Source organism: Capsaspora owczarzaki (assembly GCF_000151315.2).
Source record: "Capsaspora owczarzaki ATCC 30864 unplaced genomic scaffold supercont2.2, whole genome shotgun sequence".
Taxonomy (NCBI): domain Eukaryota; class Filasterea; order Ministeriida; family Capsasporidae; genus Capsaspora; species Capsaspora owczarzaki.
The window spans coordinates 1,504,456-1,531,237 of record NW_011887293.1 but is presented as its reverse complement, the minus strand read 5'-3'; the positions used below and the strand labels follow the sequence as shown (position 1 = coordinate 1,531,237).

Here is a 26,782-nt window from a genome sequence, read left to right as displayed (position 1 = left end):
CAGACTCTCAGTCTCCCTTTTTTTTTCTTCCCCCCTTTTCTTTCTTCCTTCCATCAATTTTTCAATCTTGTTGGATTGCATCACACACACACACACACACACACACACACACATGTCTGACTCTGGCGCTAGCTCTGGCTCTGGCTCTGGCGCGGGGTGGCTGGCGTCGGTCAGAGCCAAATGGCAGGCCTTCCATTGGACGCGGTCCCACACCAAGTATCTCGCGATGGTCGTTGCGGTGGTTGCTGTCGTCGGAGCCGCCGTCGCACTCGCCTTCTACTTTGGCCTCATTCAGTCTGCCATGACATGGATCTCCGAGAACAAGGTCGCAGGCGCCTTCCTCATTGGCGCTGGATTTCTCTGTACGAAGCAGTCGAAACGGACCAATTCTCACATGGCGCGATGCTAGCATCCGAACGTTTCAAACCTTGGCAGCTCTGAGGTCGAAGGCGTTATTAAAGTTGAGGATGATGACGGATGAGCGATGGCGAGTCAACGAGGACGGAGGACGGAGGACTTGTAGCGGGGCGAGCATGTCAAGAGGAAAGGGTTGGGGATTGGGAGCGGAGGCGACGTCACTCGCAGCAGCCACTTTCAGCCTACCTCCGCCCCCCCCCCCAGATTGCAACAACAAGATCAGCAAGAACAACAGAGTGCCGAATGCTTAACGTGAGGTCACAACAAAAACAACAACAGCAACAACGAAAACAAAATGCCCAGCAACAAACAAACAGAGCTAAAATCTGACAATACAGTATCTGAGGGTTACAATCACTCTCCATCGTTGGATGCATGCATTTTGCTGTCACTCACCTTGTCTGATCGGTGTGTGGGATGGAATTGCACAGTCACGGCATTCCCGTTCGGGCTGGGTTACTTTTTGCTTGGCCTCACCACTGGCTACGTTTATGGCATCGGGTTTGGAATGCTGATTGTGGTCGTGGCCAACTCCATTGGCGTGTGCATGATTTTCTACATTTGCCAGTTGAGTGCCTTTCCCCTTCTCTGTGCTTGTGCGTGTGCGTGTGCGTGCGTTTTGTGGTTACTAATCGTTCGTGTGTTTTTTGGTATTTTTTCGTTCTCCTGTCTCCTCTGTGTGCGTTCCTCACTCGCTTTTCAGTACGGGATGGAAGGCAAAGCTGGAGCGCACTCTGGCAGGCAAGCCAAAGCTCGAGGCATTCATGCGAGCCGTCAAGGAGTACGGCTGGAAGCTTGTTGTGCTCGGTCGCGTCACTCCAATTCCGATCGGTATTGTCAATGTCGTGTGCAGCATCTCGGGAGTTCCCTTCATGACCTACGCGGTGGCAAGTGTGATTGGATTGGTTCCCGAGCAAGTTCTCATGGTTTATCTCGGCACCCGCATGGAAAGCATTGCAGACATTGCCTCGGGCGACCGCCCTTTGGAAACGCCAGAGCTGGTCTCGATCATTGTCGAAGCTGTATTACTCGTGGTGCTGTTTATCGTTCTTGCGATTATTGGCCAGCGAGTACTCCGAAAAATTGAACTGCAGCAGCAGCAACAAGCAGCGGCTGGCGGAGGAGACGCCGAAACAAGTTCGGCTCTTCCCCAAGATCTCGAGCTCGGTGCTGTGCCAGGCACCATTGCCTCCAATAACTATTCCGACCGGGCGGGGCTTTTGGCCAACGCCGAGGATGGTGAAGGCGATGTTGACGACGACGACGACGACGACAAGCTCGAAGTGATTAGCAACCACCACCACCTAGAAGAGCCCACAGACCAGGTTGTGTTGATCGGCAATCGGCTTGTATGGAAGTGAACGCTCATCTCTCCGTCCACTCAGAATCCCCTTGTTGGGTCTTTCTAGACAATCCTTTGTGTTCCATTTTGTTTTTTTGTTTTTGTCGCTTTGGAGTTTTCGATTTTTTGCCTCGTTTTCGATTAAACTATTCGCAATAAGTGTTTGTTCCTGCCGTCCTTGAGAATGGTCAAAAACCAAAAGTAAGAAGCAAGAAACGCGACCAGCGATCGCAGAACTGATATTTCACCAAAACACAACACAACTAAACCAAACAAGCACAACAAACCAACTCACAACACAACCAAACACACAAACGAAAACACAAAGCCTCGCACTCTAGCAGCACAAATACTTTTTGTGGATGCGGCGCTGGGCAAAGTAACCCTTCTGAATTTTCTTGTAGGAGACTTGGAGTTCAAGGAGCTGTGAAACAACAAGGAGTCGCTCAAATTTGAACTCGCGGCCGCTCTTGATCATGTCGACCTTGACGGGCACAACACCGCCGTGCTTCATATGGTGTCCGACATTGAACCCGCGCTGCTTGTTTGCCTTGGGAGCAGCTTTCAGGTAGGACGAGATGGCAGGAGCCTCATTGAGCGAAATACTGGCCCGTCGATCGTACGAGTCCCAGTGTTGTTCATCGTCCTCGTCACTCTCAGAGTTCTTGCGCATCAGTCGTTGCTGCTGTTGTATCTGGGGTGGCGGAAGGCCGCCGCCATACTCGTTCCTGAACGACTCGAACGGCTCGGGGGTGGTCGCAACCGGCGGCGTGGCACCAAAGTATTGAACCTCGCGCAGATCGCCGTCAAATTCACCATACTTGAAGTCGAGGGGCATCCACACAGACACAAAGAGGTGATTGACCGGAATGTCCACGCTGGGGAAGGACAAGTGGAAGACGCCTCGTGCTTGCATTGCCAGTTGAGCGCGGTTCTCGGGGGTAGGTTGGCGCACATACAGGAGCTCGACAAAAAAGCTGGGAGAGGATTCCGAGCCAGAAGACGACTTGTCCTTGACCTTGTTGAGTGGAATCATGACCTCGCCCGTTTCATTGTCCTTGGCGGGCTTGACGGCCGTGCCACTGACCACCGTCGACCAAATGTCGCACTCTGGTGGAATAACAATGCGCAGGTACTGTTTTTGCGTGTTTCGCATTCGCAGCACGAGATTGAACATGATCTTGCCTTCCTCGGTCACGGTTGCAACAAAGTGCGCGTCGTCGATCGCAGCCACGAGGACGTCGACATCGGCATGCTTTTTGACCTCGAGCTCAACATCGTACACTGGCAGCAGGTACTTGTACGCGAGCAGCAGCGGATTGTTAGCGCGGGAGCGGAGCTCATTGGGCAACTCGCTGACGTCAATGTAGGAAACGCCAACCATGGTGTCCAGCTGGTCCAACTCGACATTTGTGCGTGCCTCAATCGCGATAAAGCCCTTTTCACGCGTCACAGGCCCGCGCACGTGCCGGAAGGAAGGCAGGAAGAATCGGCACGACGTCGAGCCAAGCTCCTGCTCACTCGAGATGCGCAAATCAAACTTGTTCTCAATACCGTACTCGAGCAACACGCGCAGAACCTGTCGAGGCTTGCCGGCAAGGCGAGGAAGCGCAGAATCACCCCCATCCTCGGAAGGCAGGCTGTACTCGTTGTAGGTCGCTTCGTCCGGGTTGATGGTGGACACATCCCAACGCTTGATCGAGCCGGTTGAGGTCTCCACATTCAACACGCGCAGGTTGTGGTCGATCAGAATCTCCAGAACAGACAGAGAGCCGTTCTGGATGGTGTAGTCAAAGCGCGAGGCAACAAGGAGCATGCTCTCGCCCACAGACATGAGGTGCTGCTGCTCCACGATGGCATGCAACGGCAGCTGCTCTTTGGCGACTTGATTCGTGTCTTCGACAATCTTTTGCGTCCACTGGATGGAAACGGTGGGAGTTGGAGGCAGGCGGCACTGGACGGACGTTGTGCCTGCTGCCGCGGGCGCTGCATTGCGCTCGGACTTGAGGCAGGGTTCGACCGAAATGTCCACATCAGGCTGTGCGACCGTGAAGGCGAGCTCGGTGAACGACGACACGGGCAAGTCGAGCTTGACACCGCTCTCGCGCGTCGTCGTGAACGGGCAGAGCGCCTCCATCACCACAGTGTAGCGGCCTGCCCGGTTGCAAACAAGCGAGTGGTGCTGGTCCATAATAGCGACGGCGGGCTGGACGAACGGCATGGACGCACTCACAATCGCGTCTTCCGTCAGCGGGTCGAGGCCCGTGCGGACAATCGAAGAGCTGACCACGGCCACCTTATCCATCAAGAGCTTGGCAATGTTCCATCCGTTGTTCAGCACAAGGATGTCAAACACGCACTTGAATCTAGAGCAGTGAGCAAATGAGAATGCAGATTGTTGGTGAGTTTCAAGTCGGCCCTTCACATTCAAGCCATCGTCTCGCTTTCTGTCCTGTCTGTTCATTGACAAGGTCTCTCTGTCTCTGTCTCTGTCTCTGTCTCTCTCTTTTTGTTCCATCTCTGTTTCGCTCCGGGTCTGAGTTTGTATGACTCACTTTGCATGGTGTGCGTTGGTCGTCTGACCCTCGAGCTTGACAGACAGGAAGCTGATGGCCTTGGGCGGCGCCTGATTCGGGACTTGGGAAGCTGCGCAGGCAGAGGGACGGGCAGAGAGATTGAGAAAGAGAGAGAGAGAGAGAGATTGAGATTGAGAAAACAAGCACGGTCTAGTGAGCAATTCCGTAGGAGGTGCGTTTCAGGGCTAATCGATTCAATTCCGCCTAGCGAGGTTCACTAAACTGGGATTGACAATTCCATCCAAAATTCCTTGCTCTGTTCAAAATCCTAACTCGTTCTCGCTGTTCTTTGTTCTTTTTCGCCGCTCGCGGGTCGTTTCACTGTTCATGCCACAGCAATCCATTTCGTTTGTGTTTTGGACTTGTTGGTCGTCCAAAGTGATAAAGTGAGTGGTGTGGCAAAAACGCACCGTTCTGCAGCAACTTGAAGATGGCGGCGAGCGAGACGGTGGCGAGGCCCTTGTCTGTCTGGCCGTCCGTCGCAGCCAGCTGTGACTCGCTCAGCAGCTGATCCAGGCGCCGCGGCGTCGCAGTCGGAGCAGAGGCAGAGGCAGAGGCAGAGGCAGAGGCAGAGGCAGAGGCAGAAGGAGCGTCGTCGTCACTCATCATACAGTACTAGAACAATAGGAAACACAAAGACTGAGTTTAAAGTTGGCTTCAATTTCGAGTTAGTGTGTGAGTGAGTGTGTGTTGCAATTGTAATCCGATAGTAGAGAGAGAGAGAGATTGGGGGGGGGGGCTTCAACTCGACTCGTTGAATGCATTGGGTCTTGACAGCGCTTTCGCTTCAGCCAGTCAAAAGTCAAGTCATTCTCATGTCTAGATCTACAATCCTTAGTTGGATCTAAATATTTGTTCTAAACATTCCAACCTCGTCTCAGTTCTCCTTTCTCAGCAGATTGGAAAAGCCTCCCGCTTCGTCGTACACACACCAGACTCGTCCTTCTACGGCCCACCCACCCACCGGACGCCAAACGCTCGGCCCGTGGATGCCACATTGGTCTCAATGAGTGGTAGTCCACAGCGGCGTCGCTTGAGGTCGCCTCCGCCTCCGTTGCTGCCGCGCTCGCCTCAACGGTTGCGACCTCTGAGCCGCCACGACGACGCCGACGCCGACGACGACGACGATGACGACGACGCGTTCATGGACCTGGATCAAGCAGAGGACGCTGACGAGCATGGTACCACTGCTGCGAGGTCGGCTGGGACGAGCGCCACTCCCTTCGCATGGCTCAGAAGCGCAGGTCTGAGGAGCAACAATAACGTCGGACCAAGTCAGAGCAAACCAAGACAAAATGGAGCACCTCTCAAGTCACTTGCACCTCAAGGCGAGCCGATCGTCAAGCGAGCGCGCATTGAGGTCGACTCGCAAACTCAATCGAACGAGCTGATCATTGCGAGTGACGAGTCAAGCCTCGGTGAAATTGTGCTCGACCAAGAGGACGTCCGGCCAAGTCGTACTAGCGTGGTGGATGCGGGCGCGACAGTGTCAGTCGGATCACAATCGTCTGCCGGCTCCATCACCCTCGGCGAGTCTGCTGAAGCTGCGATCGAGTCCTCAGCTTCACTCCAAGTTTTGTCCGGCGATGACGAGCAGCAAGAGGCAGATGCACTCAACACTGTCCCTCATACCGCGCCTGTGCAATCCGAGCCTGTTGATGTCAAACCGACCGTTGATGTCAAACCCAGCGTTGCAGTCCCCGTCGTTGCGCATCAAATTTTCACAGGTGTGCGAGCATTTGTGCTTGCCAGTGGAACAATATCACAGCAACGCAAAGCACTACTCGAGAGCAAGATTGTTCACGCTGGTGGCACGACGTCTGTTTGTATTCTGCCTCGTGAGTGCGCGAAAAAAAAATCATCAAAAAAAAATGGTGCTGTTGAAGCGTGAGTGTCTGGATGCCTGTCTTACTGATCTTTTGGTTTTGTGCAACCATGCAGAATCCACCACGCACATTATTGTTGGCAGTGACCTCTCGTATGATCGATTGGTGAACGCGATTGCCCAGTTCTCTCCATCCACCAAAGTCAAGCTTGAGGTGCCTGCGTCACACGCAGCTCCTCTCGTTTTGTCGGCCGACTGGGTGACCAACTCGCTCGTTCGAGGAAGGAGACTGCCGGATGAAGATTTTGTCATTCGCACAGGCCCAACAACATCCGCCCTGTCTCGCGTTCCAAATCCATCATCGCAGGAGTCCAGCACGGAAAGTGCCAGCCCGCATTCTCCGTTACCAACCGCTGCCGCTTGTAAGGCAGCTAGTCCAGCAGCGCCCTCCTCGTTAGAGTGGCTCGAGAGCGACAGCGAGAATGGCATTGATTTGGTTTCGGATGAATTCGACTCGACCTCTGCCGCACATCCCCCAGCAGCTTTCACGACCTTTCGCCCTTCACGCAAGAGCGAGGTACCACCTGCTATGAGACACCGTGAAGTCTCCTCTACCGACGATGCTGACTCGAGTGCGGAAGATACGAATGCCAGCGCGTCCCCCTTCTCCAACCCCAAGTACGTGTGCTTTCTTCCCGTTCCCCGGCAGCACAGTAACATGCACATTACGGTAGGACATGTGTCAATCCAGATGATGGCGCGGTTTTATTTTTTTTTGTATCCGCGCAGAACCCCTCCAATCTCGCGATGCTCACCCTTGGAGTGCCCCGCCCCCCCCCCCTTTTTGCACCCTTGTGCTCTTTTGTAATCTATCGTAGGACCAACTTGCCTGCATTGAAGACTTTTATTTTTTGAGCGGAGACGAATCCCGAGCGCTGGCCATGCGTCGGAGCTTGTGCGTGATTGCCGCGCTTCCCCGACGACTGACTCGGATACAAGACATTCAATCGCTCCACAACATGGGGCAAAGTTCACGGTACGGTACATTCGTATCTTCCAACGACCATGCTCGGATTTTTCGCGTTGCACCTTTTGGCGGCTGATTTCTCTCGTGATGCCTCCTCCCCCCTCTTTTCCACATCTTGACCCTTTGGCCTTCAACCAGCGCCATCGTCAAGGAAATTCTCGACAAGGGACGCAGCACTGCTGCGACTTGCATGGCGAACGATCCAAAATACACGACCATGCTGCAGTTCCGATCTATCTACGGTTGCGGCCAGCGCATTGCCCAGGCGTTGTACGAGCGCGGATATCGAACGATTGCCGAAATTTGCGCCGACCGGTCGTGGGTGGCGGACTTTCCGTTGTCGGCCGAGCGACTCGAGTGGGGGTTGACGTTGCACACGGAGCTTGGCAGCCAAGTTCCTCGCGACGAGGTCAAACAGCTGGGCGATTGCGTTTACAAGTACGCCAACACCATCCTTCCAGGGGTGATGATGACGATTGGCGGCGGGTACCGGCGCGGAAAGCCGGCCAGCAAGGACTGCGACTTTATCTTTACGCACAATGATTCTGACGCGATCGAGTTTCTCCTACCTCAGCTGCTTCTCCAGCTCCAAGTGGCCGGGCTCGTTGTTCATGCCAACACCCAAGTGGGGCACAACACTCCAGAGCGCATCATTAACTATCACTATCCAATCATCTCGGACTTTACGCACCGACCGCTGCTAGACTGTACCGACCGAAGCTTCACCATCTTCAAGAGCCCCGTCAGTGGGCTGCATCGGCGCATTGACATCATTTGCGTGCCAAGAACGCAATACGCGTACACGGTGCTCGCTTGGACTGGATCCAAGCAGTTCAATCGCTCGTTACGCCTGTACGCCGAGCGTGAGCTTGGCTGGACGCTATCGAGCCATGGTCTGCTGCAGATTTACTCCGAAAGTGGCGACTCCGAGCAGCAGCAGCAGCAGCATCAGCATCATCAGCAAAAGTCGGAACAACTCGGTCGGACGCACAATGGCAAGCAAGTGTCCTTTGTCCCTCCCGTGCTCACCGAGCGTCAAGTGTTTGCCCAGCTGAAGGTTCCGTATCTCGAGCCCTGGCAGCGGAATCACTGAGCGGTGTGGTGTGGAGTGGAGTGAGTGTGCTTTCTGATGTTGTTGTTTCTTTCAGGTTGTTGATCTGGTTGTTGTTTCAGGTTGTTTAATTGAAGGTTATTTATTGAAGGTTGTTTTCGACGACCCGTAACAATGCTGTACATCCATTCATTCCAACAATGCAGTACTTTACCGTACTTTCTACTCGTTTCTCATCAGTCTCTCCTCATAATAAATCTCATTCTTTTTTTTTTTTTTTTTTTTTGGCTGTTGTTTCGTTTCGTTTTCGTTTCGTCCCATTCAAACTCCAAGCCCCCCCCTCTCCAATCCCTCGTCGTACCTTTCCCCCCTAATTTTCCGTCCCAAAGCATCAATCACCCCGTCATTGCTGCTTGTTTCCCCCAATGATGGACGGCGGCGATCCGAGTGCGGCCTCCGTTCAGCACCTGCTCAGCGTCATTGAGCTGCTGCTGACCCAGCTGGGGACGTACCGCGGCGTGATTGACGCGCAGCCACTCCCCGCCGCGTCTGCTGGGTCTGCTGGCTCTGCTGTCTCGTCCTCGCTGCGCCGCAGTGTCAGCAGTGGTGCCGCAGGGGTTGCTGGTGCTGCCGCTCGTGGCGCAGGGTCGGCAGCCACGTCCGTCGCCGCGCTCAGCCCCGACGAGGTCGCGCTCGTCCACACCATCCACATGCTCTCGCCGCACAACACTGAAGACGTCCGCGGACAGGCAAGTCGACCGCTTACTTCCTTCTCCTCTCTCTCCACATCATCGTGGCTCTGATGCAAACAGAACCACAAAGCCAAATCTCCACACGCTCGTCTCTCTCTCTCTCTGTCTCTTGTCTCTCCCTTCCCCCCCCCCGTTTTGTGACGTTGAGCTTCAGTGCAAAGCGCGTCGTCTCGCTTTTTTTCGATCATGCTGGACAAACCCAGAGTGAACTCCCCTTCCAAAAGCCAATGGACGTGAAGTGAAATCCGCATGGCTGCGTCTTTTGGCGCTTTGCCGTGAACTGTGGCGCTGCTTCGTGCTGCTTGCTGTGGCTGTTGCTCGAAGGCGCGCTCGTTCCCATTCATTCATGATGGGGCGGCTGCAGCGGCGGCGACCCCGATCGCAGTCAGAACACACAGTCAATAGCAGAGACAGCGAAATAAAAAAAAAAATACAAAAAAAAAAAAGGTTGACAGGCAAGCACATGGGAGGGAAATGGGCCGAATTTAGTGGCCTCGCAGTAGGCAGAATCAATCCCACGGCACGATCGTTACGCTCGCTCACTAACTAAACTTGATTTGCTGCCATCCCCCAACTCTTGTTTGTTTGTGTTGGCAGGGTCCACTATTGCTCGAAGAATTCCAAGCTGCCAATCCAGAAGCATGGCGAATCGCATTGTCATTGTTCATCAAGGCTGCGCCACAGTGAGTTTTTGTTTTTGTTTATTTGGTTTTTGTTTTTCATTTGGGTTTTTCGCTGGAGCTTTGGCTCTGGGCTGGTCCAAGTCACGACTGCGACCTGACGCCAAGATGGATGGACATGGCATCCTGACATTTTTTTGTTTTCTGCATCATCGATCTCACTTTTCATTTTTGGCCTGAATCTGCTCAGTCCGCACTTTTTCGCTGCGCATGGAATTGCTGTCGACCCCGCGTTTATCGTGGTGAATACGCTGTCCGTGTTGGAAGCCATCATTCGCTCGCGGTATGTTTTGAAACTCGTTTTGAGGGACAGATGAAAGACGCAGACAAAAGCAACCATTTTTTTTCCCCACCCACCCGGCTTGCACTCACTCGTTCTGCCCCGTGACCCCTTCCTCCCGAATCAGATATATGATCATGACACCAGAGGAGCAAGACACACTGCGCCTCGTGACATTCGCCTGGCTGGCGCAAGTGTTTGGCTTTATTTTCGAAGACGTTCCATTGTTTCTGCGAACAAAGTTTGCAGAGGTGCTGGTGGTCATCTTTCGTGAGGAGTTTCCCTCGCGCTGGCCGTCCTTCTTCTCGGACATTCTTTGCCTTTCACCTCTCACGGCGCAGTGCATGGCGGTGGGCCAAATGACGCCCCCGCTCGTCGCCAACCAGCTTCCCATTACAGGTGCCATCACGGCTGCACCAGTCACCCCTGGTGGGACACCTGTGGCGTCCACGCTCGCCAACACGGTCGAAACTCAAATGGCCCATCTCGACATGGTGGTTCGCATTCTCAACCAGGTCGATCTCGAAATTGTCAACCGCGACCTCAACCGCACCGATCAAGACATTGCGCAAAACACCTCCATCAAGGACGCCATGCGCGCGTCGTCGGTCGAGGCCATCGTTGAGCTCTTTTACCACTTGCTCACCAATAACGAATTTTTCGCCCAGCCAGCCACCGCCGACGTGCTGCCCACCACTCTGGAGGTGATGACCAACTACATTCCGTGGATTGACATCAACCTGGTGGTGCCGCGCTTTGTCGACATTTTCACCCGCTTCTTGTTCCAGCCGGCGCTCGCAGAAAAGGCCTGCGCCGGATTTGAGCGCATTGTGAGCAAGGGCATTGCAGATCCCGCCGTCAAGCTCACCTTGATCCAGTCGATTGGCGTCATTCCTGCCATCCATGCCGTTTCGAGCAAAATTGCGCGAGATATCGAGTCTGGCGAAACGACCGACGAAGAGCAAGTGGATCTCCTGATTGCCTTGGCCGAGCTCGTCGAGTCTGTCGGCACGCAACTCGTGTCCAACCTCACCAAATGCCAGCAAGGAATCATGCTGTTGAACCTTGATGTTGAAATCCTGCAGCAAGGCATCGTGCTGGCGCACGAGTTGCTCTTCCAGATTGCGCCCATCATGCTCGGATTTTTGGGCCACAGCGACGATGATGTCTCGACGCGCGTCACTGAGTTTGCCTCGCAGTTTGTGCGCCTGCAAGAGTCGGACAAGGTTGTCAGCGACATGTTGAGCATTGTTGTGGTCAAGATGCAGTACGAGCCCGACCACAACTTTGAGCATGGTGGCGACGACGAGCTCAACATGTACGAGCTTCGCAAGAACATGAAGCAGCTGTTTGACACGATTCGCTCCGTTAGCCCCGAAATCGTCCTGGCATACGTCCACGACGTTGTTTTGCACAATGTGAACAACTGGCGCAACGTGCCCTTCCAAGACGTGGAGGTGGCATTGCTGTTGATGCAGTATTTGGCCGAGTCTGTTGCCAAGGAAATGTTCAACGAACCCCACTCTGTTCTTGGAGGCGGCGGCAGCACCAGTGGCTCGAACACGTCGAACGGCGGTTCTGGTTCGGCCAGCTTGACGCCCTCAGGCTCCAACGTGGAGGCAGCTGCCCTCTTCGGCACATCGCCAGGCAACGTCGATGGCGCCGGCTTTATGAACGGACACGCCAAGCAGCAGCAGCAGCAGCAGCAGCAGCAGCAACAGCAGCAACTACAACAACAGCAGAGCAAGCGCAGTCAAAAGCGCAACCCCCAGCAGTCCCAAACACAAGCGGCACCAGTGGACGCCGCTACTGCCACGGCGCTGTTGCAGCAGTACAACCTGGCGTTTGCCTCGATGATGACTGTGCTGATGACAACGGATGTCGCCTCATACGACCACCCCATTGTTGTTTCTGCCTTCATCGAGACCATGTACAAGTTCCGACGTTTCTTCCGTCTGGAGCCGCAGTACTTGCCAGCTGCACTGACCATTTTCCTCGACCGGCGCGGCATTCGCCACCCACAGCGCGGTCATCGCGGGCGCGCTGCCTATCTTTTCAGCCAGTTTGTGCGGGATTTGCGCTCGCTTTCAGGCCCTTACGTCGAGTTGGTTCTCGACAGCATTCGCGACATTATGCAAGTGCAGCCAGACTCGATGCTGGCGTCCTCGCAACCCGCGTCGCCAATCGCATCTCGACGTCCAGCCGCTTTCTTTGTCGATTTGCCCCCAGCCGAATCCTCTAACGGCGTTGCGCTCGCTGACCAGCTCTATTGCTACGAGGCTATTGGGTACATGGTGAGTGCCGAGACCGTCCCTCCCAAGCAGCAGCTCGAGATTCTCCAATCCATCATTGAGCCCATGCTTGCAGGGTTTGTCAGTGCTTTTGACCAGCAACTCTTCCTGTCGGATCCGCTCGAGGCCCCCTTGTACACCTTCTACTTTGGGCAAGTCGTGCAGGCCATCACCCACTTGTCCAAGGGCTTTTCGAGCTCCAGCCACGTGCGTGCTGCGGGCATTGATGCCCTCTTCATCGAGACGCTGCGCACCGTGTCGCGGGTTTTCAAGCTCCCGCACTGCCAGGATTATCTGCGCCAGGCGCTGCGCCAATTCGTGCATCGCATGGTGGCTTGCTTGGGCGAGGGTTTGCTTCCGTTCGTTCCCGACCTCATTGCAGGGTTTGTCGAGGGCTCGCGTCCCAAAGATCTGGCCGAGTTTATTGATTTGTTCAATCAATTCATGAGCGAGTACACGGTATGGCGTTTTGATGCGCTTGCCTAGGGTTTTCCTTTTTTGTTTTGAGCTTTAACTCGACTCACTTGTGATATGTTTTTTGTGTGTTTTTTTTTGTTGTTTGAATGTCCCTACCTCCCAGACAAAACTCGAGAATGTCTTGAACGATGCCTTCCTGCCTGTTGTGACGCGTATTTTTGCATTGCTGGAGGTCCAGGCCGACACCAGCGATCCGGATGTGCGACAGGAGCGCAGTACTCTTTACCGCAAATATTTCTCGCTGCTCAAGCAAGTCATGTCTGGAGACTTGGTGAATGTCTTCCTCTCATCAGGTAACGAAGTTTGTGTGCAGTGTGTTTTGTTTTGTGCAAGCTTCTCGGTTGTTGTTCTTACTTTGTCTTGCCTTTCTTTTGTTTTGTCCCGTTTCATTTTCTTCAGCCAACATTGACAGCTTGACTCAGCTCTTGTCAACTTTGATTCGTGGCAGCGGCGACTTGTCGGACCCCGAGGTGAGTGTTTCAACTGTCGCATTTGTGCCGACTTATTTGCGACGAATTTGGTTGAACTAATGTTGTGCTTTCCCCGACGTGAACTTTGACAGGTGCAAAAGAGCAGTCTTGCAGCGCTAGTGCGAGCCATTGAATGTTGGTGCAATGCTGCTGACGGCACTGGAGGCGTGGCTGGCTTCAACCAATTCGTCTTTGACCAAGTCGTCCCTACCTGTTTTGGAGTCTGCAGTTCGCCATCGTTCAACTTTGCCGACGGCCAATCTATTCTGGTGTGTTGCTTGCTCATGATTGCGTTTTTGGGTCGCTGTTGTTGTTTCTCGATCGTTAATGCTCATATTGGCATCACGTTTGGACGCGCGCTCCAACAGGTTGTGCAGAACATTGCGCAGGTCGTCCGCGCCATCCTGACCCGCCTTGGCCAAGAGTTCATCCAGTACCTCACGACTGTCTTCTTCCCTTCTTCTGGCCTCCCGTACGACTTCCAGCAACACTTTGTCCAAACCCTAATGGCCGCCTATACAATGGCTCCTGCCGATGCTTTGAAAGCCATCAAGGCCGCTCTGATGGTGCGTCTCGAGCGAGGGGGGTTGTGATTTCGTGTGTTGGTTGGTGGGGCGTTGCGTTTGTAATTCACTTTTTGTTGTTTGATTGATTCTTCTCCATTGCCGTTGCAGCTCCTGGATCCGAAGCGCCGCACTCAATGAAGTGTGTGTTGTGGCGAGCGGTCTTTCAAACCACAGCAACAACAACAAGAACAACACCCCCACTACGACCACCACCAGAGGTTTCATTGAGCCAGGATTCTCCATCTCTTTTAAAATTGATCAAAACAAATCTCCACTTGATTCATCTTAACATGTAATAATACAATGAAAAATATACCAGTTGATATCGTTCTCCATCACACAATTATCCAAGGGAGAGAGGGAGAGCGAGCGAAACCAACAAGGATTCAGCGACGAGCGCGCGTGCGAGGTGAAGTGGAGTCCGCCCCGCCAAGTTGAGCCGCAGCAGCTGTTCGTTTTCGTCTCGACCCCTCCGCACTGCCGTCGCTGACCCCCGACGAGCCACTTTGGAAAATGCGAAAGCGATCGGGCGCCGGTGGTGGATTCTGAACGAGAAAATCCGCAATGTACTCTGGCTTGAGGCACTCTGTCCCTGATTTTGCCAGAGCGTCAAAGTTATGCGCACCAAAGTGGTGCTGCGTAATGTCGACAAATGCGTGCGTGAAAAGCAGGGGCGCTGCCGGTTCGGCAAGTGCCTGAGAATTCGCCTGCGCAATTCGAGCAGCGCTCCCAAAGGTGACACGCGCACCACCTGCCTCGAGCAAGCGTTGAAAGCCGTGCTGACGCTCTTGGTCAACACATAGCATGACTCTCCACCCATGAAAGGCGCCCGTCAGCTCGGGTTTTCTTTCCAGGAACAACCGCCAGCGGCGGCACGGCTCGAGGAGCACCTGATGGCTGTGATGAGTCTGAAGAAGCAACAACAAAAAGCCGAAGGAACGCAAAGTCAGAGCAAAGAGGCCAACGAAAACAGAGCAAACAGGCCAACAAAAGCAGCCGCAAAAAAAAAAAGGAACCGCCCGTCAAGAAAATCACTCACATTCGATTCAGGCACCCACTCGTGGTCCTCTTCACGCACAAAATGCCCAGCATCGCGACTTGCAGAAATGTAGCTCGGCTTTAAAATCCAGCGACCGGCAGCCAGCGCGGCCATGTACTTTTCGCTGCGTCCGAGCGTGCTCACAACCAGATGGGTGCAGGCGGTCGAATAGTAGGCCGTGACCAACACCTTGCCGCCAAGCGATTCGATAACACCAGCCAAGGCGACTTTTTCGTCCTCGGCGATGGCTGACAGCAAGAACATTCGTGGCTTGTTGCGGCTCGAGTCAAACTGTCCAGAGTCTTGCGCGCTGTCTCCTGGTGTGTGATACTGCAGCTGGTGGAGCGACTGGCGAGTGGTTTCGGCATGTGCATCGTTGGGCGCGATCGCGGATCGTCCGCCGCCGCGAGCCACGGCCGTGGCGGTGCTTTTGCTCGCTGGCCCACCTCCTCGATTCAACGCAGCATTTGCGGGGAGGTTTGCGAGGTCTGTCCCCGCCGAAGGGACGGCAGTTCCTGCGATGCTCTGCCGAAGCTGCTCTCGCATGTTCTCGCGTTGTGCACGGGATTCGGGATTGTCGTACGTCACAGACTCTTCTTGCGAGTACGCATCGTAGCCACCTCCGTTACCGGCTCCAGGAACTCCAACGCCTACGGCTGCACTTCCAGCTCGGCGGGAAGCGTGAATCACACTGACAGACGTTGCATGAGCGGCGCTATCGGCGCGAGACAGCCGCAGAGCGGGAGGTGCAACCCCATCGCGGTCTGCCGCGCCCGCAGCAAGCGCGCTGGTTGGGGAGATGACACTCCGATCGTGCGCGTTTGAAAAGGTGCGCGTGTACCCTACCGCAGCGTTTGCAATGCCGGGCGAGGTGGAGGTGGCTCGGCGGGCCTGGAATGCCGCTTGGAACGTGGTGGGACCAGACGGGCCGTTCGCAACCGCCCCGTCGTTGCTGTGCTGTCCGTTCGACAAGCCATCATCGTCAAGCGACATTTCGTCGTCGGCTCCAGCTGCTGGGGCGACTGCTGAGTTGTTGGCGGCTTCCACAGCGGTGGTGCTTCGACTGGTAGTGCTCAAGAGTCGGCGCGCTCGAAGCCGAGTATTCATCTTTGGCATTGTGGATGCGGCGGCTAGCTTTTCAAACGCTTTGGCAACGAGCAGCGAATCCACGGCACTCCCAGAGCCGCTTCCAGGAGTGACTGGCTGCTGAGGCGTGTGTTCTGAAGCCTCTGCAGCAAGAGGAGCGTCTACTTCGACAGGCTCTGGCTTGGGCGGAAGTGCAGTCGTCGGTTTTGAGGTCAATGAGATGATGTTCAGTTCTTGTGCGGCAGGAACCTGGGTTGAGTTGGCTGCAGCGCTGCGCCCACGTCTCGCTGATTTGCGTGCTGCCGCGACAGGCTGGATGGATGCTGTCGCCCGAGAGGACGTTGCTGTTGATACGACCAACGGCGCATATCGTTGAGAAGCACTCTCTTGCGAGAGAACGGTCACAGTGGGAGCGGCAGCGATTCCACGACCGTCGTCCAGCTGGTGGAGCGCCGCGTCTGCCGCGCCGTTAACCCACTCTGCTGTTGGATTGCCGCTCGTTACCGAGGCGACGGCCGGCGGTGGCGCGATCGGGAAGTGCTCAAACGGAACGCGCGTCCCGGAGTCTTCGCAGCTGTCCAACCAGGCGCGACTCACCGTGACCACACCCCAAGCACCCGCCGTCTCGAACTTGCTTCCTTGCGGGCTGCCGCATACTAGAACGTCCGACTTTCGAGAAAACCGTTCAGTGAATAGGCCACCGAGCCGGGAGACTTGGTCGCGAAGTGCGTTCCGGTCGCGAGGGTTTTCAAACATGGAGATGCAAATGGTCATATCCTTGAGCGGCAGAAAAGCATCGGCTGCGGACGGGACTGCATGAGCACGAACATGCGCACGGGGAGGAGGAGGAGGAGGAGCGGTAGTCACAACGGCAGCTGTTGCCACAACGGCGGCTGGTCTAACTTCGGCCACGACAGAGGGGCGTCGCGCACCTGCCGTCATAAACATATTGGCCAGATCTGTGACATTGGCGACCGCTTGCTGCTGCGCTGCTGTTTGGAGAAAGGACACGCTGGATGCGCGCTGCAAGGGCATGCCAGAATCGGCAAACGAGCTGGCCCGCGAAAGCCCTTGTCCAGCGGTGCCGGGCCGAGAAACAGAGGGGAGCATCGCGGGCTGCGGCAGTTTTGGCGCGACGGCTGTTGGTGCAGGGCGATCAACGGCGTGCAAATCAATGCAAAAGTCATCCTCAGGCAGCCAGGAACTTGCTGCAATGCACGACGCCAGCCAGAGCGCTCCCACCACTTGAACACGTCGGCCAGCGTCGTGTCGCGCGATAAACTCCCGCAGGTCGTTGCTGGGCGCTTTGCCGAGGAGGATGTGCGTGGTTGCGTCTGTAATGTCGTTGAACCGCCGACCGCCTGCAGCCAAAAGGAGGCGCCGAAGCAGATTGGTGCGCGGAGACGCCTCATCAAACCAAAAGAACACAATGCAGCCGTCGAGAAACGAGTCGTGCAGCGTCTTATTTGCCACGGCGCGCTCGGTATCCGATTCGAGCCAGAGCGAAGGGTTGCACTGAACGGGCGCCTCCATCACCGTCTCCTCCGCGTGCAAGTCCATCAAACGCGGAGAGTCCAGACCTTGGGCACGCATTTGTTGGACACGCGCTGGAACGTACGAGGCCTCTGACATGCAGACGTGCCCAGCAATGCTGTCGGCAAACCACTCAACGCTGACAATCTTGACCATATGCGCCGAAGGCTGGAGGGCGAGGCGGGCCTTTTCCGACTCGAGTGCGTTCGCTTGGTCACCGTCCTCCAGGAATGGGTAGTTTAGTGGCGCGGGATAGAGGGCTGATGCAGAACGGACAAGTCCGTGGTTGGCGGGCACGAGCAGATGCGTCGTGCTGGACTGAACATGGGGCGAATAGACCCCGCCGTGCGCCACCGTGAGCTCCTGAATGGTCGAGCGGGACTGCGCACTAAAGCCAGTGAGGGCAATTACGCAGTTGGTGAACGTTGGCAAACGCAGAGCAACGAGGTCGGGTTGTTCGGTCGCCAAGAAGTGTTTCAGAGCGCACCGCCGCCACGTCTCTTCCACCCACTCTGCCGACATGATGGGCATGCCGAGCTGCACCGCCACTTGATATTTCTCTGATCTTGTGACAGACGGAGCGCAGACGACATGGGTCACCTGCGGGTTAAATGAAAAAACAAACAAACAAAAAAAAAAAAAAAAAAAAAAGGACGTGAGTTGATCGGTAGAGCCGAGTGGGGGCGCATCCTGAACTCCCTCCTACCTTGCTCGTTAATGCCGGATTAAACTCGCCATTCATGTATTGGATCAGCGTGCGGAGATGCCCTCGAGCGGCGTTCTCGAATTGAGTACAACAACACACCACACCTGTGAATGCGGCTGAATAGATCGGGTGCTCTGGTCGGCTGAGCACGCAAGAGGGGGAAAAGCGGTGGTGGTGGTGGAGGAGGAGGGAGAAAAGTTGGAAACAAACGGATGAGAAACGAAGCTGCAAAATCGTGGGACATTTGCTGCAAAATCACTTGCACATACACTCCTCGAGGAAATAGGGGCTTCTCAGATCGCACCATGTACATTAAATATTGCGGACCTAACACTGTAATGCGCTGTGTGTATGACGATAAGGTGAGCAGACGGTTCCGATTAGACTCCATTCCGTGCGTGGCCTGGCAACGTACATTGTGCACTAGTCGCTCGAATTCTGGCCCAAAGAAGGGATCGCATATCATAACAACTGTTTTTTTTTGTTCCAACCGCGATTCTCGTGAGCAAAGCGAAGGGGCGGAACCAACACGACCAAAAATCGCTCGACGCTCGACGTTACCATCTGCTTCTGGAATTGGATAGGGCCGAGCGAGTCTCCGCTGCTGGTGGTGAATTGAATCTTGGAAAATCTCATCCGCATCGTCGTTATCATCGTGTTCGCTTGGCAGGACATGTAAGTTGAGGTCGTTGAGCATCTGGAACGAGAACGAGGTCCAAACACGCCAGCGTGAGTTTTTCAATTCCAGTGATCCAAGCCCATCGTCATGGACCGGGTTCTGGACAGTTCATGGGTTGGTTCCGTAGTCGTGAAGTCGGTGCAACCATCACCGTTATCACAGTCACAGCCGAGACACAGAGCCCCGAGAGAGCGTGAAAGCAAGCGAAACACACGCCTGCAGCAGAGCTCACCTTTGCAACCCGGTCCAAGCGCTTGCGAGCCTCGACCGACGAGCTTGACGAGCGGCATATCATAAAGCGCAAGTCTGTCCAAGAGCAGGGGAGTTGAGGTTCGATGCGAGTGAGCAAAGTGGGCGCCCTCAGTTCAATGTCATCAGCTGCTCAGTCGCCGATTGCACCAAAGTCGGGTCAGCGATAGGGTTAGGCACATCCCGCAAGTAGTCGAAACGTTGGAGAAAAGCGCCATAGTTCAATAGGTCAACTGCAAAAAGCGTCGAAAAGGCGCGAGCAACAAAGAAAGGACCGACTTTGCAAAACGCTGCAAACGAACAAAACGGATTTCCCGCGCTTTTTTTTTTTTTTTTTTTTTTTTTTTTTTGCTGTTTGGGGTTGCGTTGCGTTTGCTTTCGCTGTTTCGTTGCTGTGGCATCGGCGAGCAGCGTGGTCAATGACTCGAAGAGAAGTGACACAATGCACATCACAGCGAAGGGGGCAAAAGCAGGACGAGAGGAGCGAGACGCGCCAAAAGTGAAACGACATGCGGTCGAGTCTCAACGGGCGCCATCGGACACACAGCCTCAGAATTGGCAAGCAGATTCAACACCAACTGGACAGATATAGCATGAGATTGGGCGGGGTTGGGCGATGGTGTGAAGCGAGGTACCTGCGAAAGCCATCTCGAGCGAGTTTTGAGAACTGTCAAAATTGGCATGCAACCCAAAACAAGACTGACGCCGATTTTGACAGGTCTCGAGTTGGATGGAGCAAGTGCAGTTGCAAAACGGCATTGTGAAGAGATCAGGGTCGCTTATGGTTTGAGAATCAGATCGGACTCCTTCCATTATTGCCGCGATGATCAACTTCAAACCCTTCTCGTCTGTCGTTTGGACGTCGTCAGTCCGTGCAACATCCAAGACTCTAAATTCTCAACCAGAATGGAAACCCAACCATGTACTGTATTGCACTCTCTTGAGGAAGGGCATCATAGAATAGCACATGCAAATAACGGAAAACAATCAAAATTCTCGCCATCGCCTTGCTTGCTTGAAGCGAAACGACCACCACAATAGCACACCACATGCACACATACAGATTATGCGTCGTCCACATCCATACGATCGCACTTGTCGTCGTCATCCGCGGTCTCGGGATGATCCTGCTCGCGGGTGACGCCAATCTCCTCTTCGAGCACGTCCTCATCGCTCCAATCACTCTCGTCTTCTTCGCGCGTCAGCAGCGACATCATCGGATTTTCGTAGGTGCGCCAGACTTCAGGGCCTTGAGCCAGCTCCTCGTTGGTCAACAAACACGCCTCCAACGCAGCAAGAACCTAACAACCAGCATCGCCAACCACGCAAACAATAAGCTCATCACCACATGAGCCTGTTGCATCGACTAGATTGGACCTCATCACATCCGATGATGAATATCACATGTCACACATGCTCCGCCTCTTACCGTCTCCTTGTCCATCTGGCCAATAAACACCATCTCTTGGCGACGATCGCCAAACTTGGGGTGCCATGACTTCAAGATGGCCTGCTTCTCCTTGGTGCCCTTGGGCCAGTTCTTCTTGTCCTGGACGGCAAACCAGTGAGCTCCGCGGATGAACGAACCCAGGCGCCCGGCCTGGTTCCAGATGTAGTTGAACTTCATGTCGTTGGCCAGCCAGAAAAACCCTTTGGAGCGGATGACGGACTGCATTGCAGATTCGTCTCGCAGCAGGTCATGGAGTCGTTGAGGGTGGAACGGCTTGCGCGAGCGCAGGACAAAGCTAGAAATGCCGTACTCGACAGTTTCCGGCACATGCTGGCCTCGAATCTCCTTCAACCAGCCGGGTGCCTCTTCGGCCTTCTCCATCGAGAACAGACCCGTGTTGAGAATGGCATTGCTGGCCACCACGCTGTTGTCTGTCGGGATGATTTTCGCGTCCGGATTCAGGTGGTGAACAATGCCCGCCAGCTTGACCTGCTCGCTGGGAGTCAGCATCGAAGTCTTGTTCAGAACGATGACGTTGGCAAACTCGATCTGGTCCGTGAGCAGGTCGACGATTGTGCGAGCGTCCTTGTCCGACGCCTGCATTTCGCGCTTTTTGAGCGTGTCGACCGAGTGGAAGTCCTTCAGAAAGTTGTGGCTGTCCACCACCGTGACCATCGTGTCCAGGTATGCCACGTCGCCCAGGGACTTGCCACGCTTGTCCTTGAAGGTGAAGGTCTCTGCGACCGGCAGTGGCTCCGAGATGCCTTGTTGAGGAACGAGACAAAATCCAAAACGACGAAAAACAAAACAAAAAAAACCAAAACAAAAACATTCAGCTTTTCTGGATGTCGCCCCGAATCAATAGATACAGATTGCCAGAGGCGGTTCCTCACCGGACGACTCAATCAGCAAGTAATCAAACTTGCCGGCCTTGGCCAGCTTTGAAATCTCCACAAGCAAGTCCTCGCGCAAGGTGCAGCAAATGCAGCCATTCGTCATCTCGACCAGCTGTTCGTCCACTTTGCTGAGTGACGCCTCGCCTATTGATTCATTATGCCCCAATGAATTGCAGTTAGCACATTAGACTCAAGGTGATTTACATGGGCATTGCAGATGGCTTCTGTTTGCTTGCATGGTCGAGTGGTTCACTTACCGCGTTGGACGAGCTGAATGTCAATGTTGACCTCGGACATGTCGTTCACAATCACAGCCACCTTCAGGCCCTCGCGGTTGTTGAGCACATGGTTGAGGAGGGTCGTTTTGCCGGCTGCGTTTGATTGGACAAGGGAGCGCCACGTGAGAATTCGAGACTCGTCTCCAAACAGCACATTTCGGAACGCGCCCAATCAAAACGCAGAACGAAAAAGATCGCCTTTTTGGTTTCGATGGGATTTTTTTTTCCCGCTTCTTTGAATACATCAACACCAGACTCTCGCTATCACTTCCTAGTGTGTGCGAAACAAAGGACAAGAAAATGGCGACCGACCGACCGACAAGGACAGTAGACTTTTGACATGAGAGAGAGAGAGAGAGAGGGAAAGAACTTACCGCCCAAGAATCCGGACAAAACCGTAAGAGAGAGAGAGGGAAAGAACTTACCGCCCAAGAATCCGGACAAAACCGTAACAGGAAGCTTTTGGAATTGGCTCGGTTTCGCCACCTGGGAACGAACCCGCTTTGCCAAGTGGGAGTGTGAATGTTGCGGCAGAGAGTTGTAGCCAGCTGGCGAAGACGCGCGGCGTTTGCTTGTAGAAACAGGGGGACTTTCCAACATTGTGCTCATTGTGTTGTTAATGGACAAAAGAGGTAAGAATCAATCAAAGGGTTTGAATTGGATGGAGTTTTGTTTCCTCTCGAAATCAAAAAACAAAAGACGAGTGGAAAGGAAGAGTGGAAAACGTTGCAAGATTTTCTAAAAACCCGAATGAGATATGGAGATTCGTTCAAAGACAAGCGGTCATGTCCCTCTTGGACTCGTTGTCAAACAAAACAGTCATGAGACACAACAGCTACAAGCACCGGCTGTTGCGATCAGCTTTGCATAGGAGCGGCCTCCTCGCCATCAGCGGGAGCTGGTGCTTTCGGTTCCGTCTTCGATTCCGTTTGCTCTCGCTGCGTCCGCATGTACTTTTCAAATTCATCTTCGGTATCATCTGTCGTTGTGGCCGTTGATTCGTTCGTGGGAGCGGGTGCAGCGGTGTTGTCGGTATCCGTTTCCATCGGCGCCGATCCTTCCGACCCAGCTGCGTGCGTAGTGGCGGAAGAGCCCGCGTTCTCTGAGGTGGTTGTTGCTGCTGGTGCTGATGCCGACACCGCGGGCGGAGGAGGCGGCGGCGGCGGCGGGTACTTTTCGTCACGCAGCTTTTGAACAAGGAATTCGGCAACAACCTTGGAAGTGTCTGGCTTGCTGTCGGTTTTGCTCTTGTCAGCATCGGCTTTCGGCAGGGCCGCGGCCAGTTGGAACAGATGCAGGCGAGTGCGGGCAAGCAAACGCAGCGATCGCCACGCAAAGAGCTCATCGCCAATCTTCCAGTAGACCTTATCAATTTGAGCATCCGGGTCCATCTGCTCAATGGCTTCCTCAAAGAAGGCATCGGGATCCGGAATGAAGCGGCGGTCGACACCCTGGAGCGAAGCAAGCGACTCGTCGTTGGCATTCCACAAGGCGGTCAGGTCTTTCTGGCCCATGCGCACGGGTCCAGAGCCGGACGAGCTGCTGCTCGGAACACGGCCATCAGACGTGAGCTTTTTGGCAATGTGGCGGGCAGCCGTGGGATCCTCAGAGTTCTCATCCACCTGGTCATGGGCGCGCTTGCGAGATTGTGCCAGCGATCCAGCGTTGGGCTGCGACACGGCATCTGCAGCACTGGCGATGGGGAGATGGCCAACAATGACAGTGCTATCTGGCGCTCGCTCGAAGGGTGGGCAGGACTCGTTCTTCCATGTGTTCCAGTCGAGCTCGGACTCGAGAACCTGGCCGACGGCTGCTGCAAACACGGCACCGTGTGGGGGAACAGCGCGAAGCGCGGCCATGGTCTTGTCGCGCAATTCGAAAAGCAGCTTGAGCTGGTCGTCCTTCAGAACAAGCGTCTTGCGAGCCTTGCTTGGAACCGCGAGGTATTGGAAAATGATGAGGATTTGCACCAGCATGTGCCTCCTGAAGGTGGAGTCGTTGAGCTGCAGTTGGAAGAGCCGCTTGCTTGTGAGAAACTTGGGAAAGAAAAAGTCATCGCTCTGGTGAGCGGGCGCACTGGGAGCCACGGCAGACTGGATTGCAGGAATGCTCGAGTGTGAGCTGTGGTGGTGGTGATGGTGAGATGATTTGCTGGAGCGCGACGATGAGGAAGAAGAGGAAGAAGAGGCTGCAGATCGTTCACCATCCGAGGAAGAAGATGTTAACGGCTGTGAGGCAAAAGTGCTCAACACAGTGGTGACCGCTTTGGTGACACTCAGCCAGGCATCCGCGGTAAAGCACGAGTTGGGATTGGAAAAGAAGGGTTGCAGGGACCAGAACGAGCGATGGATTTCCTCTGTTGTCGACGAAACTTCGTCGGCTGATTCTGCAGACGCACACAAAACAAAAAGGCAAAAAGACAGAGACAAAAAGACAAATAGACACAAAAAGACAAAAAGACAAAAAAGACAAAAAGACAAAACGGCATGAGTTCGACGCACGAGAACGATCCTTTTGAAAAGAGTAGGGGGTTTCCACTCACCTTCGTCAAGGAAATCCAAAGCGCTGCTGCCGTTGAAGGCACCTGCAATGTTCAACCCCGATTTTTCAGAGAGTGGGAAGACGCTGCAAAGGAAGGTGAGGATGCGACCGCAAAAGACCGTGTCCTGCGTCTTGCTGAGACGCCTCAAGAGCTCGTTGCACAACTGCAGGATTTGGAGATTGGTTGCAAACGTGCCGCGAATGACAGTGGGCGCCGGGACGCCCGGAGTCGCGGATGGCGGGGCTGCAGACGTGCTAAACACGGTGCTCGTCCACGACGGGTCGGTCTGCCTGTGCTCGACCAGGTCGAACAGCTTGTCGCACACATCCAGCGTGAGCGAGTCGAGCGCGTCCGTCAGCAGTGCCAGCGGGATGCTGCTGGTCAGGACGGATCTCCTCGAGCACTCGAGTGCCGTGTCCAGCAGCAGTCCGATCGTCGCCACCGTCGCATCGGTCGCCGTCTCTGAGACAGCCAGTCCGCCGCTCGCCAACGCATCTGCAGTCGTCCTTGCGTGCTTGGTGAGGATGGCGGCGAGTGCGTCTCGGAACGCCTGGTCCATTGCGAGCTGCCTCACTGCCTGAAACGGATCCACCTGTGCTTGGGTCGACCCTGCTGGCGTGGCTGGCGTGGCTGGCGTGGGCTGAGCCTGGCTTGTCTTTGACGCTGGCTGAGCACGCAGCGACTCGTACGAAGGGAGCAATGGCAGCGCTGTCGATGATCGGCGGGCAGCGTTGCAGTGCGCGACGATCGCATTGACGAGGCTTGCTGGCGAGGCCGCCGGAGAAGTGACTGGCGCGAGCAGTGCCTGGGAGAAAGCGGCAAAGCGAGGATGAGGACAAGGCAAAAAGCAGCAGCGAGTTTGAGTGAACGACGATGGTAATGAAAGCGAACAAGAAACAAGGTGGCGATACTAAGAAGTTCACTGCCGAAGCAACAAAATGGTCACTGTTGGTATTTACGCTCTCTCTCCCATCTCTGTCTCTATTCTTGACAATTGAGCAAGTAAAGCATCGTCAGGTTATTTATGGTATGACTTTTGATCTTACTTGAATCGCAGCTCGTTCGCTATTGAACGAAATGGTCATTCTGACTGAAACCAGATGGAAAAAGGACTGACAATGGCAACAAGCACAGTAGCAATGTCAAATAGCACCGAGAAGCTCAGAAAGAGTTCGCTGGGGTGGGAAACAGGAATTGTTATGATCAGAAGGACGAAAATGTTCACAGGTTCAACATGAACTTTACGTTCTCGTGGACAAAAACACCTCAGCAGAGCACTGGAACGAAATCCAATCACCATCCCTTGTGCGACTCGAGGAAGGTCTTTTCTTCAGCAGTGGATTCGCGGCCGAGAACAGCGTTTCGCGACGGGAAGCGCCCAAAACGTTCAATGACATTCGCGTGGTCTTTGGCAAACGAGACTGCGTGCTTCAGGAATGGGTACTGTTGAAGGACAGACGTCAAAAAGGCACGTAGCAACAATGTAGGAAAAAAAGACCCAATGAGAGGCGAGAGGCGGGGGGGGGGCCAACTTGACAGAACATGACGAGTGCACATCAAACGTTACCACTTCTCCGTGCTCTCGAGACAGCTTCTCTTCGAGCTGGACACAGCGTTGCTGCGATTCAAGATTCTCGTGGTGCATGAGCACGAGATAAAAGAATTGTCGCTCGACAGGGTGCACGTGCGCATCAAAGCCGGCATCCAGCGCGCGGAAGACAATTTCTCGCGCCTTCTGGTCAAACGCAAAGGCCTGGGCAGTTCCGCGGAAGGCGTTTCGCGGGAATTGGTCGAGCAGAATTGCAACTGCAAGTGCATCATTCGCACTCTTCGCAGCGACGTCTGTTGCAAGCTCAAGCTCAAAACAGTTAGTCTCCAAACAAGTTGGATGTTTGAACACTGAACGAAAAAGCCAAAGGTCATACCATCGAATGCGCCTTTGCCAGCAGCAATCACGTCGCTCTCAAAGTTTGATCTGTGCAAAAGCCAATGATGTATCTGAGTAATTCTGAGAAAAGCGTTGCCGTGCAAATTTTCAACGCTGCAGAGCGCAAACCAGGCGGCGGGCCCCTTACTTGATTTCCTGGTCAAACTGGTCGTCCCGAGCAAACCACTTGGACATGATGGGGCCAGGTACCGGCGGCGTGCGGTCCCAGTTGCGGAACCAGCACGTAAGCACTCGCTGAGTGAGATTCGCAGGGTTTGCCATCGCTGCGACTGGATTCGGACTCGTACTGGTCACTGCTGAACCCGAGGCTAATGAAGACAGAGTTGATGATGACGAGTAAAACAGAGCAGACAGGAGCGCAATGGCGACGATGGCGATGGATGGAGCGAGCAGATTGCACGAGCGAGCGGCGGCACCAGGCATAAAGCGCCAAAGAGGACTGGTACGGTACCATGGCATAAAAGAAGCAATGCTGGTGCTTGTGATTGATTAATGGTCAGTATTGCGGATTTGTATCGTGAATGTGCGCGCTTGAAACGACTTGAAACGAGGCCGAGCTGCCGAGAACATGGCTCTCAGTCACCTGGAGCACCCTTCGAGTCGAGTCGTCCAAGCGTGTTTC

The 26,782-nt window shown here is 54.5% G+C and overlaps 8 protein-coding genes across 8 annotated transcripts; 3 read left to right on the top strand and 5 right to left on the bottom strand.

Annotated features, from left to right (window-relative positions):
- The first annotated feature begins 24 nt into the window (after positions 1-24).
- Positions 25-1,913, top strand: CAOG_01656 (hypothetical protein). Its single transcript, XM_004364467.2, has 3 exons — positions 25-362; positions 849-984; positions 1,121-1,913. Exons 1-3 carry the CDS (start codon positions 113-115, stop codon positions 1,776-1,778), a joined length of 1,044 nt encoding a protein of 347 aa, XP_004364524.1. The 5' UTR covers positions 25-112; the 3' UTR covers positions 1,779-1,913.
- Positions 1,914-1,961: 48 nt separating this feature from the next.
- Positions 1,962-4,965, bottom strand: CAOG_01655 (hypothetical protein). The gene is made up of 3 exons (XM_004364466.2): positions 4,746-4,965; positions 4,315-4,405; positions 1,962-4,125 (listed from the first exon to the last, which is right to left on the bottom strand). The coding sequence occupies exons 1-3, from the start codon at positions 4,942-4,944 to the stop codon at positions 2,097-2,099; spliced, it is 2,319 nt and encodes a 772-aa protein (XP_004364523.1). The 5' UTR covers positions 4,945-4,965; the 3' UTR covers positions 1,962-2,096.
- A 240-nt stretch (positions 4,966-5,205) lies between these two features.
- Positions 5,206-8,305, top strand: CAOG_01654 (hypothetical protein). The gene is made up of 4 exons (XM_004364465.2): positions 5,206-6,173; positions 6,277-6,890; positions 7,039-7,196; positions 7,326-8,305. Exons 1-4 carry the CDS (start codon positions 5,342-5,344, stop codon positions 8,278-8,280), a joined length of 2,559 nt encoding a protein of 852 aa, XP_004364522.1. The 5' UTR covers positions 5,206-5,341; the 3' UTR covers positions 8,281-8,305.
- A 222-nt stretch (positions 8,306-8,527) lies between these two features.
- CAOG_01653 (hypothetical protein) lies at positions 8,528-14,082 on the top strand. The gene is made up of 9 exons (XM_004364464.2): positions 8,528-8,987; positions 9,588-9,673; positions 9,861-9,953; positions 10,078-12,700; positions 12,822-13,011; positions 13,118-13,188; positions 13,281-13,457; positions 13,557-13,754; positions 13,863-14,082. Exons 1-9 carry the CDS (start codon positions 8,664-8,666, stop codon positions 13,890-13,892), a joined length of 3,792 nt encoding a protein of 1,263 aa, XP_004364521.2. The 5' UTR covers positions 8,528-8,663; the 3' UTR covers positions 13,893-14,082.
- On the bottom strand, positions 13,992-19,084 carry CAOG_01652 (hypothetical protein). The gene is made up of 7 exons (XM_004364463.2): positions 19,030-19,084; positions 18,680-18,815; positions 18,534-18,589; positions 18,388-18,461; positions 18,119-18,260; positions 14,794-18,012; positions 13,992-14,662 (listed from the first exon to the last, which is right to left on the bottom strand). The coding sequence occupies exons 2-7, from the start codon at positions 18,813-18,815 to the stop codon at positions 14,141-14,143; spliced, it is 4,149 nt and encodes a 1,382-aa protein (XP_004364520.2). The 5' UTR covers positions 19,030-19,084; the 3' UTR covers positions 13,992-14,140.
- Positions 19,085-20,049: 965 nt separating this feature from the next.
- Positions 20,050-22,279, bottom strand: CAOG_01651 (cobalamin synthesis protein P47K; the record flags this gene model as incomplete). The annotated part of the gene is made up of 5 exons (XM_004364462.2): positions 20,050-20,347; positions 20,476-21,260; positions 21,390-21,536; positions 21,650-21,763; positions 22,096-22,279. 5 exons carry the CDS (start codon positions 22,277-22,279, stop codon positions 20,111-20,113), a joined length of 1,467 nt encoding a protein of 488 aa, XP_004364519.1. The 3' UTR covers positions 20,050-20,110.
- Positions 22,280-22,388: 109 nt separating this feature from the next.
- On the bottom strand, positions 22,389-25,303 carry CAOG_08534 (hypothetical protein). The gene is made up of 3 exons (XM_011271813.1): positions 25,259-25,303; positions 24,213-25,017; positions 22,389-24,056 (listed from the first exon to the last, which is right to left on the bottom strand). The coding sequence occupies exons 1-3, from the start codon at positions 25,295-25,297 to the stop codon at positions 22,528-22,530; spliced, it is 2,373 nt and encodes a 790-aa protein (XP_011270115.1). The 5' UTR covers positions 25,298-25,303; the 3' UTR covers positions 22,389-22,527.
- Positions 24,992-26,590, bottom strand: CAOG_08533 (hypothetical protein). The gene is made up of 5 exons (XM_011271812.1): positions 26,288-26,590; positions 26,138-26,187; positions 25,780-26,054; positions 25,259-25,655; positions 24,992-25,017 (listed from the first exon to the last, which is right to left on the bottom strand). Exons 1-4 carry the CDS (start codon positions 26,581-26,583, stop codon positions 25,506-25,508), a joined length of 771 nt encoding a protein of 256 aa, XP_011270114.1. The 5' UTR covers positions 26,584-26,590; the 3' UTR covers positions 24,992-25,017; positions 25,259-25,505.
- Positions 26,591-26,782: the final 192 nt, after the last annotated feature.

What these genes read in the sequence shown, in the direction of transcription:
- CAOG_01656 (XM_004364467.2), top strand. Translation starts at nt 113, where the DNA reads ATGTCTGACTCTGGCGCTAGCTCTGGCTCTGGCTCTGGCGCGGGGTGG. An exon ending in CATTGGCGCTGGATTTCTCT is followed by an intron (nt 363 to 848) that starts GTACGAAGCAGT and finishes GGAATTGCACAG; the next exon opens with TCACGGCATTCCCGTTCGGG. An exon ending in ATGATTTTCTACATTTGCCA is followed by an intron (nt 985 to 1,120) that starts GTTGAGTGCCTT and finishes CTCGCTTTTCAG; the next exon opens with TACGGGATGGAAGGCAAAGC.
- CAOG_01655 (XM_004364466.2), bottom strand. Translation starts at nt 4,944, where the DNA reads ATGATGAGTGACGACGACGCTCCTTCTGCCTCTGCCTCTGCCTCTGCC. An exon ending in CTTCAAGTTGCTGCAGAACG is followed by an intron (nt 4,406 to 4,745) that starts GTGCGTTTTTGC and finishes CTGCCTGCGCAG; the next exon opens with CTTCCCAAGTCCCGAATCAG. An exon ending in ACCAACGCACACCATGCAAA is followed by an intron (nt 4,126 to 4,314) that starts GTGAGTCATACA and finishes TCACTGCTCTAG; the next exon opens with ATTCAAGTGCGTGTTTGACA.
- CAOG_01654 (XM_004364465.2), top strand. Translation starts at nt 5,342, where the DNA reads ATGAGTGGTAGTCCACAGCGGCGTCGCTTGAGGTCGCCTCCGCCTCCG. An exon ending in ACAGTAACATGCACATTACG is followed by an intron (nt 6,891 to 7,038) that starts GTAGGACATGTG and finishes AATCTATCGTAG; the next exon opens with GACCAACTTGCCTGCATTGA. An exon ending in AACATGGGGCAAAGTTCACG is followed by an intron (nt 7,197 to 7,325) that starts GTACGGTACATT and finishes GCCTTCAACCAG; the next exon opens with CGCCATCGTCAAGGAAATTC.
- CAOG_01653 (XM_004364464.2), top strand. Translation starts at nt 8,664, where the DNA reads ATGATGGACGGCGGCGATCCGAGTGCGGCCTCCGTTCAGCACCTGCTC. An exon ending in CTGAAGACGTCCGCGGACAG is followed by an intron (nt 8,988 to 9,587) that starts GCAAGTCGACCG and finishes TTGTGTTGGCAG; the next exon opens with GGTCCACTATTGCTCGAAGA. An exon ending in GCGACTTGTCGGACCCCGAG is followed by an intron (nt 13,189 to 13,280) that starts GTGAGTGTTTCA and finishes GAACTTTGACAG; the next exon opens with GTGCAAAAGAGCAGTCTTGC.
- CAOG_01652 (XM_004364463.2), bottom strand. Translation starts at nt 18,815, where the DNA reads ATGCTCAACGACCTCAACTTACATGTCCTGCCAAGCGAACACGATGAT. An exon ending in TCCAATTCCAGAAGCAGATG is followed by an intron (nt 18,590 to 18,679) that starts GTAACGTCGAGC and finishes AAAAAAAAACAG; the next exon opens with TTGTTATGATATGCGATCCC. An exon ending in TCGAGCGACTAGTGCACAAT is followed by an intron (nt 18,462 to 18,533) that starts GTACGTTGCCAG and finishes TCATACACACAG; the next exon opens with CGCATTACAGTGTTAGGTCC.
- CAOG_08534 (XM_011271813.1), bottom strand. Translation starts at nt 25,297, where the DNA reads ATGACCATTTCGTTCAATAGCGAACGAGCTGCGATTCAA. An exon ending in GCGAACGAGCTGCGATTCAA is followed by an intron (nt 25,018 to 25,258) that starts GTAAGATCAAAA and finishes GCTTTCTCCCAG; the next exon opens with GCACTGCTCGCGCCAGTCAC. An exon ending in TTTGGATTTCCTTGACGAAG is followed by an intron (nt 24,057 to 24,212) that starts GTGAGTGGAAAC and finishes GTGCGTCTGCAG; the next exon opens with AATCAGCCGACGAAGTTTCG.
- CAOG_08533 (XM_011271812.1), bottom strand. Translation starts at nt 26,583, where the DNA reads ATGCCTGGTGCCGCCGCTCGCTCGTGCAATCTGCTCGCTCCATCCATC. An exon ending in CAGTTTGACCAGGAAATCAA is followed by an intron (nt 26,188 to 26,287) that starts GTAAGGGGCCCG and finishes GCTTTTGCACAG; the next exon opens with ATCAAACTTTGAGAGCGACG. An exon ending in CTCGAGAGCACGGAGAAGTG is followed by an intron (nt 25,656 to 25,779) that starts GTAACGTTTGAT and finishes GTCCTTCAACAG; the next exon opens with TACCCATTCCTGAAGCACGC.